The 18,844-nt window shown below is 37.3% G+C and overlaps 1 protein-coding gene across 2 annotated transcripts in view; it reads right to left on the bottom strand.

The window, feature by feature from the left end:
• Positions 1 to 379: 379 nt before the first annotated feature.
• Positions 380 to 18,844, bottom strand: part of esyt2b (extended synaptotagmin-like protein 2b) — a 48,141-nt gene continuing 29,676 nt past the window's right edge. The window contains exons 8-24 of one of the 2 annotated variants that reach the window (XM_081355096.1): positions 11,869 to 11,989; positions 11,579 to 11,755; positions 11,383 to 11,465; positions 11,238 to 11,286; positions 10,351 to 10,440; positions 10,175 to 10,255; positions 9,479 to 9,580; positions 8,617 to 8,673; positions 7,615 to 7,689; positions 7,445 to 7,531; positions 6,735 to 6,884; positions 6,271 to 6,635; positions 5,113 to 5,211; positions 4,293 to 4,424; positions 2,225 to 2,330; positions 2,083 to 2,132; positions 380 to 2,003 (exon numbers count right to left, since the gene is read on the bottom strand). In XM_081355096.1, coding sequence (XP_081211222.1) covers positions 1,958 to 2,003; positions 2,083 to 2,132; positions 2,225 to 2,330; positions 4,293 to 4,424; positions 5,113 to 5,211; positions 6,271 to 6,635; positions 6,735 to 6,884; positions 7,445 to 7,531; positions 7,615 to 7,689; positions 8,617 to 8,673; positions 9,479 to 9,580; positions 10,175 to 10,255; positions 10,351 to 10,440; positions 11,238 to 11,286; positions 11,383 to 11,465; positions 11,579 to 11,755; positions 11,869 to 11,989 — 1,870 coding nt within the window. In that variant the 3' untranslated portion in view covers positions 380 to 1,957. The remainder of the gene's footprint in view (positions 2,004 to 2,082; positions 2,133 to 2,224; positions 2,331 to 4,292; positions 4,425 to 5,112; positions 5,212 to 6,270; positions 6,636 to 6,734; positions 6,885 to 7,444; positions 7,532 to 7,614; positions 7,690 to 8,616; positions 8,674 to 9,478; positions 9,581 to 10,174; positions 10,256 to 10,350; positions 10,441 to 11,237; positions 11,287 to 11,382; positions 11,466 to 11,578; positions 11,756 to 11,868; positions 11,990 to 18,844) is intronic. The other variant, XM_081355097.1, reaches the window with a different exon arrangement.

Here is an 18,844-nt window from a genome sequence, read left to right on the forward strand (position 1 = left end):
ATGAAGTGAAGTGCAGGCCAACTGGCCAAGTATGGTAAGTAACCCATACTCAGAATTAGTCCTCTGCATTTAACCCATCCCAGTTACACACAATAGGAGAAATGAGTAGTAAACACACACACACACACACACACACACACACACACACACAATGCAAACCGTAGACACAGACAAGAGCAGTGGGCAGCCATTCACTGTGGCACCCGGGGAGTAATTGGGGGTTAGTTGCCTTGCTCTGGGGGACCTCAGTCATTTCCTGCCTTCTGAGAATTGAACCCACAGCCTTTCTCTCTAACCACGACTGCCCCACTGTGGTATCCGTATCATTACCACATTCAATAATTGAGTATTGCTGAACCTAAAACAGGGCCAAAATGTTGAGCATCATCTTTTATTAGGTTGCTTCAATACCTTCCACATAACCTTGTTAAAACATCCCATCAAAAACAAATGTATGAAGAGAGACTAAATTAAAATAACTGCTGAAACAATATTAATATAATAAAATGAATTTAGGCTCTGTAACTCTGAAAGGGTGGGGTTGGGGGCTGCACACCCAGAGTGATAAAATGGTACATTTACCAACACCATAAAAAAACATGATGAAACTGGACAGAAAACCCCAAAAGGAAGAAATTCCTCATGCACACTTCTGAAATTGTCTCTGACATAATATGAGACAGGGCAAATACTCAAGGCCCGGTTTCACAGACAAGGCTTAGACTAAGCCAGGATTAGATCTTAGTTCAATTAGGGCATTTTAGTAGCTTTTATAAATGTGCCTTAGAAAAAAAGAGAAAAAAAAACCTTTACTGATGTGATGTGTTTGAGACAAAACAATGACACTGATATATTTTAAGATATGTCAGTGCAAGTTGCTTTCAGTTAAAACATCTTAAACATGCACTTTAGTCTGGGACTAGCTTAAACCTTGTCTGTGAAACCAGGGGATTGGGTCCAAAAAATGTATAAGTGCACAAATCCAAATTACGAGTTCAGTGATACAAATAGATTTTCATATTTCAATGATATCATGCATGATGCATAGAGAAGAGTAAGGCTGGAAATCACAGCAACAGCCAGTTCACAGTCTTTAAACAATCCATGAGCAAAACACTTTGTAACCAAGCTATCAATCTACTTACAAACATAACATACAGAATTTTGCTTAACCTGATAAAACTCTTGCAAACAAAATGGGTATCAAACAATTCTGTACAGGCTTTTCATTTTGTGCTGTGCAACAGGAAACAGTGAAATACTTTTAAAATAAAGTATTATCAATGGATCATTTATGAAGAGCTGAAATATAACTTTTAAAATTTCCTTTACCACATGTGGTAGAAAAAAACAGCAGCATAAAATCCAGGGGGGGGAAATGTGTTCATACATACAGTATATACATACATACATACATACATACATGTGTAGTGTTTTTCTTTTGCAAATGTGACCCTATACCTCTTTGGCCATGTGTATTGTGTAATATGCTGACACACAAATAACAATGTTAAAGTAACATGTCTGCCTTTCCAGCAACATCATTTTTTTCTGTTGTGATTCTAATAGTTTACAAAATGTAGCATTAAAAATGTAGAACTAAAACCAGAAGTCAAAGTTTCAGAATATTATCAAAACATCTTAAATACAATAAAAAGAGTATATTCATGAATCTAAATGATTTTTTTTTTTTCTGTTGTTTTATAGATTGACATTGTGGGTAACCAGTTTTATCTACTGGAGAGAAAAAAAATGTGTGCAAACACTCAAAGATAGACTGAATTAAATGATAAGAGAGAGACTTTGTAGGCCATTGTAAATCCCAGTAGAAGTAGCCTGGTTTAGTTAGTCCAACGCTGCTCTTCTGCTACGAAAGATTCTATGTTATCCTGTGCGGGCTGTGACATGTCCCAGTTATCCGCCCGTTTCATTCTTTCCTGCCTTCTTGCACGGACCACTACATCTGAATTATCTTCTTTGATCCATCCTCAGTCAGTTGATACCTGGTAGAAAAAGGAAACCTTTATAATCAAGTAAAAGCACATGTACAGGAGTGACAGTATGAATGAATGAGAATCATACCATTGAGTCCATCCTTTAGAAATGTCTTCACTTGCCAAGTCCACAAGTGCCTGTGACAAAGACATTTGCAAGCCTCCATAAAAATCCAATGATCAACAAAAATGAGAAAAAGTAGGAATAGTGAATGTGTCAGGGTCTTTACCTTGCCCAGTAGCACTTTGTGTTTGGACAGCAGTCCTCCTCCATTCTTCACAGCAACATCAAGTGTCCTCCTGTGCAGTTCCACTATAGACACACTGAACTCAAAGCTGACAAAAGCAACACAACAAGAGACTGTAACTTACTACTGTTATTGGTGCACTTGAACATGCACATACAACTGGCATCAATAAACTTTCAGTAATGGAACTACACGAAAAGAAGATTTCTCAGTAACATGGGCAGTTGCATCATATATTTTAAAGCCTTGATTGACTTGGTTTGGAGGGTAAAACAGTTAGCTAAATCTGTCCAGTAAGAAGCTCTGCAGTGGATTTAATATGAAAATGCAAATGCATAAAGCAAGATAAACAGCAGATATGAGTTTGAATTGGTGGGTGCTCTTCTAATTTGAATGCCGTTTCAATGAGTTGAAGTCACTGTGTCTGTAACCGCTTTAGGTTTTACATGCGAACAAGAGCGCAGTAATAAATAAATACTATTAGCAAAAGTTAGGAAAAAATAAATCACTGTAATATGGTCGCCTCCGAATTTCCCGATGAACTGCCTTTAAAATCACCGTGTTACCACCTTACGCAATATTGCACATTAAAAAGAAAGATTATTAAAGTACAGCGTCAAGCTAAAGTTCAAGTTCAAAAAAGTCAGTTTAATTGATTCATCAAAACTGGCACTTGTCAATTGAAAAGAACACAGGTAGACATATGACAACGCTGCTAATCAGAGCTAGATGTGACATGGGTTGTGATTAAAAATAAGTGTGTTTAATATATAAGTGTGCTATAATGCATTTGTTGTGTACTTCAAATTTTAAAAGCATTTTAAAAAAACTACTTGCAGATAATATATCAATGAAATATGTTTTAATGTTTTATTAATTTTTGTTGTGTTTTAGGGTACATTTACATAACAATGATGTGCTAAAAATGGAAAAGTTTCTTCTTTGTACAGATGACAACGTTATCAAAACAATCCCCGTTCACACGGATCTGCGAAAACGGCTAATAACGCTATATTATGTATGCCAGACAAGTAGTTGGCGATGTCACTTGGTAAAGAAAGACTACGCGCCTGCGTGCATTCTTTTACTACAGTGCACTGAAGCCGAACACACATGCCTATAGTCACAAATTACATAATTTATCCTTTTTTTTGTCCAATTTTCATTCTAAGGATGTTAATGTTGATAATACTGTATTATTACTTTGTCTTCTGGGTAAATTTCTTCTTTATAAAGCTAGAAACATTCACTGTAATCCCAATTTTAGGTAGTTCTCCTCTGATATAAAGTCTTATACACAAAGGCTTCAAAAACATATCCTTGAGTCTGTTGTAAAGAACCTTTCATTTTTCATGATGACAAAATGTTATACTGAGTTGATTTGTGTAATTCTTATAACCACTTGTGATGATGTCTTTATGTCCTCCCTTATGTCTTATTGTTAATATCTGTATCCTTTCATTTGCAAAAAAAGAGACTAAACTATAGACCAAACATGTAATACGCATGTGCATTACATCACTGTTTTCACAGATTTGCGTTTTTGTAGTTTACACAGAGGTGATAACTAAATTACATGGGTGTCGTTTGCGATTTCAGGCTACGAAAACACCGTTGTCGTGTAAATAAATGGCCAAAACGCATAAAAAGTCTAGTTTAAACGCATAAAAAGTTTTTAGTTGAAAATGGTATCGTGTAAACAGCCCCTAAAAGAAGGACACTTGTTTTATGTATGTGTTGACTAAAGCACATGTAAAGTGATAGTTATACTGTAACTGTAGTGTTATTCGATATTACATTTAAAGTTAATATATTTTAAATGTACTAAATTGCAACTTTATCATTACAAATGTGTACAAAACTTAACATTTATGTCACACTTTAAGTATATTCCTTCAGTGTTATTTCCATAATATGTTACATGTTTAAAAAATGTGTACTTCTTTTTCAAAAGGGCTTTTGTACCAATTATTATGAAGAAAATAATTCGAGATTTGCTGTTTGGTACTCTTGGTCTTGTGTCTGACTGTGTGCTCAGTGAGTTTCTTACGAGTGGTCATAGACAGGGTTTAGCGTCTTCTTGAGTGTACTGGTTTTTCTGCGGCCACTCCGGCTCTTGTCTGGTAACAGGTACAGGCGGATATATGGGTCTGAGCCATCTCTGGTCAGTGCTATGAGGTTTCTGTGATTATGACACATGGAAACACACATTTACACAAAAGCAAGAGAAGTATTTTCACAGAGACCTGTTTTGTCACATTTATACAAATTTAAACATACAAATGCAAAAATGTGTCCCCCATTATTTGCACACACTGTGGATTTCAGCAGTGGCGTGTAACCCAGTCACTCCTACTAGCCACTTTGGTGGACTGAATTTTATATAGGCCTAATATAAATTTTTCAATTGTAGTCTTTTAAAAAGGCATCTGAAATAATAAACTAAGTGAAATCTAGTGTTGTCAAAAATATAGATTTTTCGATACATATCGATACTGATCGATTGTGAGTCATGTCTTAAAGCAACAGCAGCCTAATATACCGGCTGCCAAATAATGAGATAATATTAAAAATATCTATATGGCAGTTTTTCCCCATGGTATCGATGTCAAAATTGTGGCCAGTGAAAATGCGGAGTGTCTATAACTTTGAAAACCCACTAACCACAGTGGCTGGTGAGCAAAAATGTTAATGTCAAGCCCTGCTCAAAAGAGTTAACCACTGATCACCTGGCAAAAAAAATAAAATAAAAAAATTCCTCACTAATATACTGTACATGTTCAGTGTAAAAAAAAAATTACGCAAACAAACTGATTGGAAGTGGTACTAAAAAACAGAAAGGAGGACTATATTTTTGGTATGAAGGTTACCTGCAGGCATGAACCACTACAATAAGTTTATTCCTTTGTGAGCTGTGTCGAATAGTGAGCTGGACTTCACCGAGCGGATACTGGCTCAGCCCAGAGCCGCTGTAACAGAGAAACAGCAAGTTCATCTGACAGAGTGTGGGACTAAGTTTTTCTTCTAACAATTTCTTAAAGTTAACATGAATTCAAAATTGACTATATTTCCTTTCATAATGCATGTTCCTGATTTTGCATGACTTCCTTAATCCACATTATTCCAAATTAAATTGACTTAAAATATTTGAACTACTTTTTGAATTATAACTTTATAATTATAACTTTTTAACTCTTTTTCCTTAGTTTTTCCTCTCAACTCACACAACCTGGATAGATTCTGTTATTTAACAGCCACTTTTCACAATCAACAGGTAAAATGACGCATAGCTCCTCATTACCAGTTAGATGTAACTACAGTTTGTAATAAAAACAACAGAATTTATGGAAAATAATAATAGGCTTTTAGCAGCTATTACAACAGTCTTCAGTGTCACATGATCCTTCAGAAATCAGGATTCTTTGAAGCATAGAAAGAAAAAAAAGTATTTTTTAATATAAACATTTTGTATCATTCTGTAAGTTTTTTCATTTGTAACTGTCACTTTTAATCAATGAAATGGATCCTTGTTAAATAAATTATTAATTTATTTTGAAGTTTTGAACTGATTTATTTTAATAATTTCATTACATTTAGTATAAAAATGCAAAACTACTGCTAAAATACTCAAGTTAGTGAAATACAGTTTCAACTAGCTGAGCTATTTGGGATGCCATAGGCGTTTGTAAAAGGAAATCAGTGACAAATACAAATGGGCCATGTCACACTTTCCACTGCTTCACTGTTCAAATTGTTTTGGGCGCCTCAGTAGAGACCAATCTGCTCAGTGCTATCCAGTAAGGCATGCCGTGTTGTTCATTGGGCCGTGCAGATAAATGTTTCTCAATGAACTGGGTACTGCTGTTGTGACTCACTTATTTGGCTTTTGGTGTTTCTCATACACAACAGAAAATAGCAGTGTGACTTCTAACAAAATGTAATTGCATTGACAAGAAAAAAAGCAAACCACAAACATGACTTCTGCATATAGGGAATCAGTGTGTCATATGACATGGACACAGACTCACTTTTGTAGCTGCTGTAACCGCTGCTGCAGTTCCATTGTGGCACAGGGCAGTGAAATGTCGGAGGCCAGACTAGGAGTAGAGTCTCTGTGAGTCTGATGCTTGTGCGAGCTGCTTATCACTAGACTGGAAACACTGCGGCCTACCTCCGCAAGCCGCACCGGGGAGCCATCCGATCCTCTTTTCCCTTGAGGGGTGTCTGGTGGAGGGGTACATGGTGGGTTGTGTGACGGCTGGATGACTGTGGAGTTGCTGGTGCTAGTTGCTGTTTGAGATTGTGGGGACACGAAAGTGTTATTCTGACTAGTGTGTCTGACTCGGACAGATGATGGTTGGCTGGATGTGACCTCCTTTTCCAAACAGAGGACCTGTTTACACAAACACATATTTATATGGACAAAGTGTATTGAAGTGCTGAATGAAACATACAAAAAAATAAAAAATTAATCGCACACAGACACACCAACCCTGAGAGCCATTTTGATTTTGAGGGTGCTGTTGGGGCCAGAGTTCTGCAGGGGGAACTGCTGATTTAGCGTCATGTCCGCCTCCTTCAGGAGAGAACCAAGTGCCACCCGCACACTACCCAGAGAGCACTTGTGCTTACTATCCCTCACCTGAGACACACAAACAACATCTATACATGTCATTTGACAAATACAATGTGTTAAAATTTGTGTCTCTTTTTGAGGATTGTATGTCTATGATCACATTCATATTTCCTTGCTGAATAAAAGTATTAATTTCTTAAAGACACCATGAAATCAAAATGGACGATTATTATTGTTATGAAATATTGTGGAATTTATTATAAATGGTTTATCCATGCACACCATTATTTTATTTTTATATGAATGTGGCCTTGTAATCTTTAATCAAAATAATTTCCACTCCCACTTGCAGTGACATCTCTTCTTTTCTCTGATGTTTAACATGTTTACTGGCGCGAGGGCGGGACATCCTGTCACTCAAATGAGATCATAGCAATAGCAAACCACAATGATACAACGATCCAATAAATTCCAGATGGGCAAAATCAAGTCCCAGCCTACATTTTTTCTTGTTCGAGAAGCCGTTTTACTTTAATATACTACGCAATAGGATAAAAAACTAGCGCAATTTCCGTTTCATGCCAACTTTAACATTCATGCTTTTGGTGTGGTTCCTTATAGAATACCTCAATTTCCAGTTCCTCAGTGCGGGGGTTGTTGATAAGGAAGGAAAAGGCCTCCTCCCACAGCGGCTCAGAAGTTTTATACCTAACCTGAAAATACAGGAGCAAAACAGGACTGAATACTGTATATGTGCTAGTCTTCAAACAGGTTAAAGCTGATTTATGAATGTTACCTTGCTTGTATACATCTTTTGTCCTACAGTCAGTTTGACAAAAGGATTTGGATCTATGCTCACTTTCTTCCCAGACTGTTGAACAAAAAAAGAAAGAAAACTTCAATTGTACAGTATTATATGACAATCACCATATATGACTGTCTCCTTTAATAGTCACCAAATCTACTTAACATCTGCTTTCTGGTAACATAATACAATATTTCCTGCATGTACTAGATTGATTACAAATTATATCATAACTCAGTAAGCCTTTATTTAAGGTTTTTTTCTACTAGCGCTTTGTGGTAAGAAGGTTATTTTAAGCTCATCTATGAAAATACCAGCAATGTAAATACAATAAGCCTCCTGTTTTACTTTGAATATATAAAGAAAAAATAATAATTAAAGCTCCAGTCCATAACTTTTGGTGCTCTAGCGGTTAATAAACAGAACTGCATGCGTCTTGCGGAAGAACACTGTAGCCGGAGCTACTTTTAGGTTTTTTTTTTTTTTTTACATTTATGCATTTTGGCAGACACTTTTATCCAAAGCGACTTACATTGCACTTCTAATAGATGTACCATAGTGATTCAGGATTTAAAAAAAATACAGTTTGGAAAATGGATTCATGATGCACTCGCTTATTATAAAATTTTTGCACATTTTGAACACAAAAAAAGTTATGGAACGCAGCTTTAAATTAAGTTAAAGAAAATAAAGTATACAATAGTATATTAACTCAATGAATTTGGTGTTAAGTTAATAAAAGCACCCATAAAATACATAAAAATGAGAAAAATTTATATTGACAATCTGCAAAATCCAAAGGACTATAAATGCATGCAGTGAGGCATGAGGGAAGAATACATTGGAGAAGCATTCAAGAAATAAACCTAATCACAAAAGAATGAAACAAACCATAAAATATGTGAAATCATGCTTAGGCTCCAAATATGCCAGATATGAGAGCAGTGCCTGTTATGCATGTCACTGTTTGAAATGCATGCATTCCCAATGTACCTTCAGGCCTTTATAAGGGGGTTTGGGGCCATCAGGGTTAAAGTCAAGAGGATTGGTCTTTCCACAGGAAGTTTTGAGAGAAATTGAAAACAGGAAAGTTATTATAAAAGGACATGCAAGAATGATAGTTAGATCGGTCCAATCTTACAGATTCTTAAAAAATATGTATTAAAATTAAATACATATACATATCGAAAACCATATTTTTTTCTTTTCACTGAAACAATGTTGGCAGCCATACAAAGACCTTTAAATAACCAGGTTTTGTCCCAACTCTTCAGACTGCTTACTTACTCTAGACCAGGAAACGTCAATCATATGTCTAAGACTGACCAAGCTGTATTTAGATCAATCATGTGACTTCAGAATCAGTTAAAAATAAATGGTGAAATAAATGTATATATAAACCTTGGCCTCTGACAGTCTGATAAAACACAAATTATATATAATAAAAAATTTACATTCTTAGTTGCTGAGCGATTACGATAGCTTTGAATGGGACAGAGATATAAGAAATGTGATGTTCATAGTTTATCTTCAACCCTGCTCCTGGGGACCAGAGTTGGGCTCCAACCCTAATCAAACACACCTGAACAAGCTAATCAAGGTGTGCAGGATAGCTTGAAGACGGTTGGAAATAAATTTCCCAGGAGCATGGTTGAAGACTTCTGGTTTATTGCATGACAATTACACGTTACACATGCCCAACAGGTAAAAAACACATGCACTAGATCAACGTCATCTGCGTTGTTTGCTTGTTACTGAAGAAAAGCTTGACTGGAAGAAATGTCTATTCACACTGTTAGGTAAACATCTACAGCTAGTTCTGGAGAACCAGGATGCAGATTACTGGCAAACTCACAAATAACGTTCTATAGAGAGAGTCGGGGTTCTCACAAAAGACTAGACCAGAGGCCCTCCTCTCCTTTAGGTTTCCACAGCCAAAGCTGCCCTCAAAGACACTCTTACAGTAGAGGAGGAAGGCACAATGCATTAAAAAAAATGGGCAAGACTGGATGACTACTGTATGTTTGGGTCAAGAGTCTAAAAACTCCCTTTCTGACCATAAATGACTGGAGTGAAAATAAAAAACTCAAATAGTTTGAAAACTTCAAACCTGCTCAATGTTCTGCATAGAGATCATCACTCAGAAAGCAACTGATCTTGTTTAATGAAGCTTGTATTACTACTTGTTGGTAATATAAATGTCATTACTGAAAACTGCTTAAATTACATTTTCTGACTCTGTTAAGTACATAATTCAATGGTCACATAAGTAAAGGTGCCAAATAAACATTCCAGTGTTGTTTTGGGCCACACTGACTTTCATTGTATGGACAAAATAGTATAAAATATAAATTGTATAAAACATCATCTTTTGTGTTCTGCAGAAGGAAAAATCATTTGGGTGTGAGAAATTGCATTTTTATCATATTTTTACTGATATCCAAGCAGATTATCATAGAACATAAAAAACAACGTCGCTCTACAGCAGATCCTCAGGCAGAGCTTATGTACACGGCTACACGCACACACACAAAAATATACTTATTCTTACCGGCAAATTACTGGCAGAGTCCAGGTAAACAACTAGCAGAGCTGAAGAGAGATTGTCATTAGACCTTTTGCACTTCAGTACCTAATACGAGAGCAAAAGAGAATGAAATGAGCAAAGGTTTAGCTAGTTATGTTTAAATCATTTCTATCAGTGTCGGTCAGAGAGTTTGTGCATACTTGATCTAGTTTTTCAGCACTCGGGTACAATGAAAGCCACTCTAATTTCAGATGAAGTTTGCCTGTCGTGACTTCTTCCAAGTCAAACCACTGCAGAAAAAAAAATGTGTTTAGTGCACTGGAATGGCAGCTATGGGCTTAAAGCACATTCAGTTCATTCCAAAACAATGATGAAATAAAAAACTGATGATAATATTTTCTTTGGAAAAATGAAAAAAATGTCAGTTCAATTACTGCAAATACAGCATTATCTCAACAACTTTGGAAACTCAAAGTCAGTTCATTAATTGAAATAAAACCTGGTGACATTTGTTTAAGGATAACAAGAATGTACTTCTGGATATTAATTGTGGAAAAATATCTTGTTTTGAAGTAAAAAGGCAACAAATTTTTCCTTTGTGATTTAAAAGCAGAGGCAGTGTTATGAATAGCTGGAATGAAAACAAAAGACTCAAACAAAAAAAACTCAAAAATGTTCTGCATAGAGATCAATCACTCAGCAAGCAACTAAACCTGTTAAATGAACCTTGGATTAATACTACTAATAGGTAATGTAAAGAGTAATATCAATGAATACTGAAACTGTAAACTATTTATGTGTCATTTTCTACATTTTCTACATTACATCTACATTTGAATGCATACATTAGAAACATAAAAAAATATATATATATATATATATATATATATATATATATATATATATATATATATAGACAGTATATAAGGGGGCAGCGGATAAAGGAAGAATCAATGCCTGCCAATACAGAATAATCTCAATAACTTTGGAAGCTCAATGTCAGTTCATTAATGAGAGGGTGCTGACATTTGTTGAGGGATGTGAGCTATAAATTAGCCATAACAAGAACGAAAGTGTAGAGTATTACCTCATCAACCTTCTGTTCTTTATGAAGCTCACTCAAGTCGATCATTAGACTGGAACAAAAATAAATGAAACAAGTTTTTAAAAAGGTATATAATAAATAAATAATAAATAATGTTACATTTCAGCTACATAAATGAATATGGCACCTGCCCAAGAAGTCATCTTTATCTGGGTCTTCATCGAAAAGCTCTATTTCCAGATGCTGTCCTGAATGTTCATATACTAGTGCCTAATAATAAAACGCAGGAATGCACATTTTAGTGTATGTACATGAGTTTTATGAGTGCAGTAAATTAGTGTTTGTATATATATATCTATGTGTGTGTGTGCGCGTGTATTCACCTCATACACCTCGTTCCATTTGGGGTGCAGGCATTCTTTGATGGTCTTGCTTCTAAAGAGTTGGTTACTGACAAGCAGCATGCCATATGGGTCAGACTTGCCTCTGATCAACCCGCCCAGATATGTGTCCTTAACTTCCAGATTCTGAGCCTCAAGGAAATGAATCCTGAGAACTCCCTAATGAGTGTGAGAGAGAATTAAATATAACAAAAGATTACTGAATATTAATATGAACGGAAGGTTTGCCAAATAATAAGCACTGAGATAGTTGTGTATGTGTGTGCATTCACCTTTGGCATTGGGAAACGGAGCTGTGCCAGTTCAACCTCACCTATCAGTGGTACAGTGATCCTGTTGGGCAACACCATGTAAGTGCTGATAATATCCTGGATTATGTGGTCTGAAAAGCCACTGCCAATGAAAAAGAAATCATGATAAACATGAATTTTTCATTTTTAAAGTACTAAAGTGGTGAAGTACTTCTGGATTTTAATCATTCTCCTCTATGCAATTCTTAAATAGTTTGGTAGGGGGAAAAGATGATCAAATTCTTGTTTTGATGTTAAAGACAACATTAGGATACTTTTCCTTTGTGGTTTAATAAATAATGCATCAGAGAGCAGAGGCAGTGTTATGAATGACTGGAAAGAAAACAAAAGACAAAAATAGTTTGAAAAAAACATTTCAAACCTGCTCAAAATGTTCAGCATAGAGATCAATGACTCAGCAAGAAATGTAAACCTGTTTAATGGAGTCTAAATGTTTCTGCATTAGTTGGTGATGTAAATGAAACCTCGGTATACAGGAAAAGGTAATAAAAATATCTTTAACTACATATTCAAAAATATAAAGCGTTGCATAATTACTGAAGGAAACATGAAGTTAGAATTTGCCTTAAAACAAAGTATATAGTATATACTGAAAGTATATACTGACATAGATTATTAAAAAAAAAAGATTATAATAATAATCCTGTACCTCCCGGATGTATTGCTAACCACATAAACTGCATTCAAATGTTGACTTGCTGACTAAACCAACAATTTTACAAAAGATCATCTGACACTGTTTAATCAAGTATGTTTTTGTAACATTAGCATGAATACATTTTCTACATTTTGGCGGGCTCCTGCAGCAGGATTTGGTGTGACAGTATACACATCTAAATGGCCCACAGCTTGCTTGTCCCAGCACAAAAACACTACAACCTTGTTAAAATACAAGCACAAGAAGGGGGAGAGGCTATGGGGAGGAAACACACAGAAGCAATAGTGCCATTTTGAGGATTGTGCTGAAATTCCTCAGCTTTTACTCATACTCCTGTCTCTGAGCAGCTGCCTGTCTTTGTTGAATAGGCTGTAGTTCTGTCAGTGCCACCTGGGTTTAAAGTCATCTTAAAACACACACACAGAGGCGAGCAGTCCTGGATGTACTGTACAGGAAGACAAACTATATTTGCCATGGCAATAAGAATCAAACTAATTGAAAAATAACTACACACAGAGAAATATATAATAAGACCATCAAAAGTTAATCTCATCCAAATCATGTTACGTCCCAGTCTTAGGAACGGTGTGGCGTAACATAACTGAAGAACATCACATAAGAAAAGCGTGGGTTTTCTTTCATTTATTGTAGGAGTGTTCGGTTTGTTCTTTTTATAGGTTACTGAGCTTTGGAAATGGGTATGCCAAAATAAACAAAAAAGAAATAAACTATTTATTTAAGCGCTACAATAACCTAAATGTAACGATGCATGCAGGGAAGCTGAAGACAGAAGACTCAGGTTTTCACAAAACACTAAGTAGTTTAATTCTTACTCAAAAAGCAATCAAACAGGCAGTGCAAACACATCTAAACATAACAGAGACTGGACAAAAAGCGAAGGCAAGGGCGAGGCTTAAATAACAAACTGAAACGAGCTAATAAATGACAGCTGAAACCAATGAACTAAAAATTACGGTAACCATGGAAACTGATCAAAGGAATAGGTGAAACTCAGGCATGAACAAAAACAGATCAAAAACAAACATAACCCTGACACTAACAAAGTAAAAGTAAAACAAAATACATCACACTTCCCTAAATTAGTTTATTACAAACCAGGAGAAAATATAATTTTACAAAAAAATAATAGGCTCCCGTCTCCTACAAGACAGAGGAATTACCCTATTTACAGATTACCTTTTAATACCGACACAATAATAATAGAAAGAAAGAACAACAACTCCTACAAAATAGTGGCGTTACTCTATTTACAGATTATCTTTTAATACCGATGATACAATAATAAAATAACACTAGCTAAAATAATTTAACCAAAAGCAAGGTAAAAGATAAAAAAAGGCTGTGAGTACAACGGTACGTATAAGTACCAGGACACTTCGTATCTAAACAAGTTTAGGTCACCAGTTCGGAGGAACGCAAACACACGATTCCTCCCGGCAGAACACACATAGCCGGTTGTTCAGTCTTGCGCAGAAATGCGTTTTTAAAAGATGTGATACCAAAAGAGGAGCCAATTTGCTTTCCCCAGTAATTAGAAGCCGGAACCTGGAGCAGTAGAGAGAGAGAAAAGAAAACGTACACAAACTACAGTTTAATACCACATGTGTCCGAGGACGCAACACCCCCACTAATAAGAAACAAACTCAAGTAATTCATGAGTTCACACTTACATATAATTATATGGAGTAAAGCGTTACGCGTATTTGGCGTGCTGTCCATGGGGAAGGCTCTGAGCTCGGAATTTGGGCCAAACCCAGAGTACTCCCCCCGTGTATAGGAGTGGTTAGAAGTAAAAGTGTGGAGAAGGGGTGGTGGAGGGATGATGATGAACAGTCAATGAACAGAGGTAAGACTGCTGTATATATCCCTCTTATCGTTGATTAATTGAATGCTCTCCACTCGTGTTAATTATGTTATAATTATGCTGAACGTGCTTCTCCCGAACTTTATATATATAATACTGGCAATAATATTGTCAGTTCCTTTCTTGTGCTGTATTTTCAAATTAAATTCCTGCAATCAGATGCTGGTTGTGATTTGACATGCGCGAAAGAAAAATCAGGGGGTTATGAACTGTGAAACTTCAATTGGGAGAGAACTGCTGCCTAAATAAACTTCAAAATGTTAAAACGCTTATACTAAGGCAAGTGTTTCTTTTTCAATAGAACTGTAGTTTTGTTGGGGTCTGGAAAACTTTCTGGAGAAGTAACACACGGGGGGTGGTCAATTCCACGGTCATCCTTCTGTAACAGCACTGCTCCGGCTCCCACAGCACTGGCATCCACCTCAAGTTTAAAAGGGCGAGAGAAATCAGGGGCAGCCAGAACAGGAGCAAAACACATCAAATCTTTTGCCACTTTAAGAGCGTTTTCACAAGATGGTGACCAGATAAAGGTTCTGGAAGAACTCAATAAATCAGTAAGTGGAAGCAACATTTTTTGCAAAATAATAATGTAATAGCCCACCATCCCAAGAAAACGAAGTTACTCCCGTCTTGTCTTAGGTGCAGGATATTGAAGGATGGCGACAACTTTAGCATTTACCGGGCAAATTTGACCATGCCCTACTTGCTTACTGAGATACGTTACCGCAGCCTTGCAAAATTCACATTTAGCAAGGTTAATGGTGAATGAAGTTTAGCACCTGCCAGTACCCTTTTAAGAGATCCAGTTTCGTTACTAGGTGGGCCGCTCCAACCCGATCTATACAGTCATCCATGCGAGGCATGGGGAAGGAATCAGGTTTTGTGAGACTATTGATCTTGGGGTAGTCGGTACAAAATCTATAGGTACCGTCAGGTTTAGGCACAAGGATGCACAGGGAGCTCCATGGGTTGGAGCTGGGAACAGCAAGCCCCTGATCTAACAGATACCATACCTCCTCTTTCATTATCTCCCGTTTTACAGGATTTACACGGTAGGGATGTTGACGTATGGGAGCTGATCCCTCAATTTCAATTTCATGTACTATCGCAGTAGTCTGAGAGGGAGTATCTGCAAACAAGGAAGGGTATTCTTTAATCAACAACATAATATCTCGATGTTGCTGATCAGATTCAGCCTTGCACTTCTTTCAAAATTATTAACTGCTTCACCTTTCTAGACCTGGGAAAGGGGTGTTACAAATGCCACCGAAATAACAGGCGGGACATAGGCTTTAGCATATTCACATGACATACAAATTTTTTCCTGCTGCGATCTGTAGTACGCACAATATAATCAGTTTCACTGCGCTTTCTTTCTATTTCAAGGGCCACCACATTTTACGTGCATTGCTGAACCGTGAACTGGAAGAAAGACCAACAATGAGTCTCCAGGCTGAAAGTTGCGTTCGACACTTTCTTTTATCAAAGTGAGATTTCATCTTGTTCTGTGCTGTTACTAAATTTTCTTTCGCCATCGCACACACTCGATGTAACCTGTCAAGAACTTTACTCACATAATCCAGTACAGGCACAGGGGAAACAGATTCTTCAAGTAACTGTTCGCGTAATATTCTCAGCGGACCGCGAACAGTATATCCAAACACTACGGATTATTGTGTGGTCTCACGAATTGCAAACATCAGCATGGGTCCCTCGTCCCATTCTCTGCCCGTTTCCACACAGAATTTACGCAACTTGGGTAAATATTTTTAATGTAAAATTGGATCCCTGATCAGTTTGGATCACTTTTGGTTGCCCAAAAACAGAGAAAATTTTCACTAATTTTTGGATCATCCTTTTAGCTTTAATTTCATGTCGCAGCGCACATTATTGTAAGAATGTATTGATCCCCAGCTTTTGATTCAGGGAGCGGGCCAACACAGTCCATAATAATATGCTCAAAAGGTTCTCCCAATAAAGATATTGGATGTAAAGGAGCAGGTGGTATGGTTTGATTGGGCTTGCCGGTCAGTTGGCATGCATTACACGAACGGCAGTAAGCGGAGACATCAGACTTCATCCCCGGCCCCAAAAAAATAGCCAAACACTTGTTTGTAGGTTTTTCTAAATGCCCAGATGACTCGAAAGAACATGATCATGAGCAAGTTTAAGTATTTGTACGCAGTACACAGAGGAGACTACAACTTGACAAAAGATGTCATTCTTTTTCCACCTACGCATTAGCACTTCGTCTTCCCAATGAAATGCAACTCCAGACTCAAAAAATCTATCCTTGTAAATCGCAGCTGCAACACACGCAGTCAAAGAAGGATCTGATTTACTCTCAGCTACTGTACAGGTAACTTCAGCTCTGGCTGAACGAAAATCTTAGCTTCCATTTTTTTACCATCAGATACCAAAAACGAATCTGACAAGTCAACAACTTCCTGGAGCTTACGAGCTTGAGCGGGCGTTACCGCACAAAAAGGAAACTGTTAGCAGACTGTTCCGTTTTTTATGTCAGTCTGTCACTCAGGGGCATCCACTACGACAGGCTGCGAAAATTTTTTACCTCCAGCTAAATCATTACCGAGTATAAGGGCAACCCCCTCCACTGGACGCTGAGATCGCACGCCCACCTGTACACATCCTGAAACAAGGTCAGACTTTAAACACACAGTATGCAAGGCAACTTTAATACAGCCCAGTTCCACACCTCGGAGCAACACATTAGCTCCCGTATACGATTCATTAGACAGCGGCAACATTGTACTCAACATAAGTGTCTAAGCAGATCACGGAGCATAGTTATTGGCTTAAAACTCGAATCATTAGACAACCCTACTGATCCAGTTAATAGAAATGGTTCATATATCGACGACTTACTTGATTCAGCAGGCATGAGACAGATTTTACAAAAGCAACACTTTTAGACTTGTGTTTTTCTTTTTCCATGCTTACAGTCCGCAATGAGATGACCCGTATAAAGACAGTAAAAACAAATCTTTTTTTGTGCCGCACGAACTGGCCGCCCTGTGCACCCCCACGTACAGCTTTAACAGCATTGGCAATATCTTTCCCCTGAACTGCAGCATGCGAGATCACAACTTTCTCGCGTCGAACAGCATGGGGAAAAAACACTCTATGAGTTAACACAAACTCATCAGCAAGAATGGCAGCTTCTGCGGGTGAAGATACCTTCTGCTCATTTAAAGGAGACATATCATGCTTTTAAATTGTTCCTTTTTTCATATAAATCATACATTTGTAGTCTATATAAAACGCAACTGCGATGCTTGGGTCTGAATTCCTCATTATTATAGCTCCACAGGCCCCTTTTCTACCCCTTTTCTGATGTGCTTCTGAGAGCAACTCGTTTTGGTGCGGTCTCTTTAAATACAATTGAGACACTTCATACCCCGCCCCCTCTCCAGGTTGCAGAGGTTCAACTCCACCCCGTTCGGCCATTTTTGTAGTCTGATATCAGAGATAGGATTATCAAGCGGCACATAATCTTTTTATTCACACGTTATTAACAAAATGTCAACAACGGAAGACTTGTCCAGCCAGCCTTACATGTTCGAGCCGGAGCGAGATAAAAATGAAGACGACGAACCTGCAGAACAACGTCTTCATATGGATGTTACTGTATTTAACTGTTACACATAAAACTTTGGTCTTCCGACCTTTTACCACCGTGTCGATTTATTTTGATTAGTATGTGCGAGGGAGAGAGAGCAAGACAGCGTCTAGTTTGGAGACGGTGATGTCTTGTTTACACTTTTGCCTGGCTCTGAAGAGAGAGATTGAGCGCGCGCGCGACCGGGTCTCTCTCTCTGCTCGTTCTTTCAGTCAAACATGCGCCACAAGCGCGGCAGTTCATCTACATTAGACGGTGTAATAAAGCGTGTGGGTTACTACATCCAACAACCGAACATTTTAACTTACCCTCTCGTAACTTCTGCATCCGTTAGCTTGGACTACAAAATTGCAGCGAGAAATAATAATGGCGGATTGCTCGAAGTGTTGGGCCGGAAGTCAATGTCCTTATTTGGCAGTTCCGCTGCAAATACTGTGACGTTATAGTTCAAAAAACGTCATAGATAACAGAAAAATCGGAACAGGTTGAAAAATATGACCAAAACAGAATATAAAGATATCAACGAAGCACCTGAAGAGAATAATTTAATCTTTTCTGTACTTCTAAACACTCCAAATATACAACAAAATGCATTTAAGGGCTAAAAAAGTGCATTTAGCATGATATGTCCCCTTTAAATGAATAACAAGATTATCAGGAAGGCAACCCTTGAAATCTTCTAGCAACATTAGTTCACAGAGTTGTTGGAACATAGTCACTTTGCAGGCAGCACATCACTTGTCAAATAAAACCT

This window comes from Scardinius erythrophthalmus (genome assembly GCF_964197995.2).
Source record: "Scardinius erythrophthalmus genome assembly, chromosome: 2".
Classification (NCBI taxonomy): Eukaryota; Metazoa; Chordata; class Actinopteri; order Cypriniformes; family Leuciscidae; genus Scardinius; species Scardinius erythrophthalmus.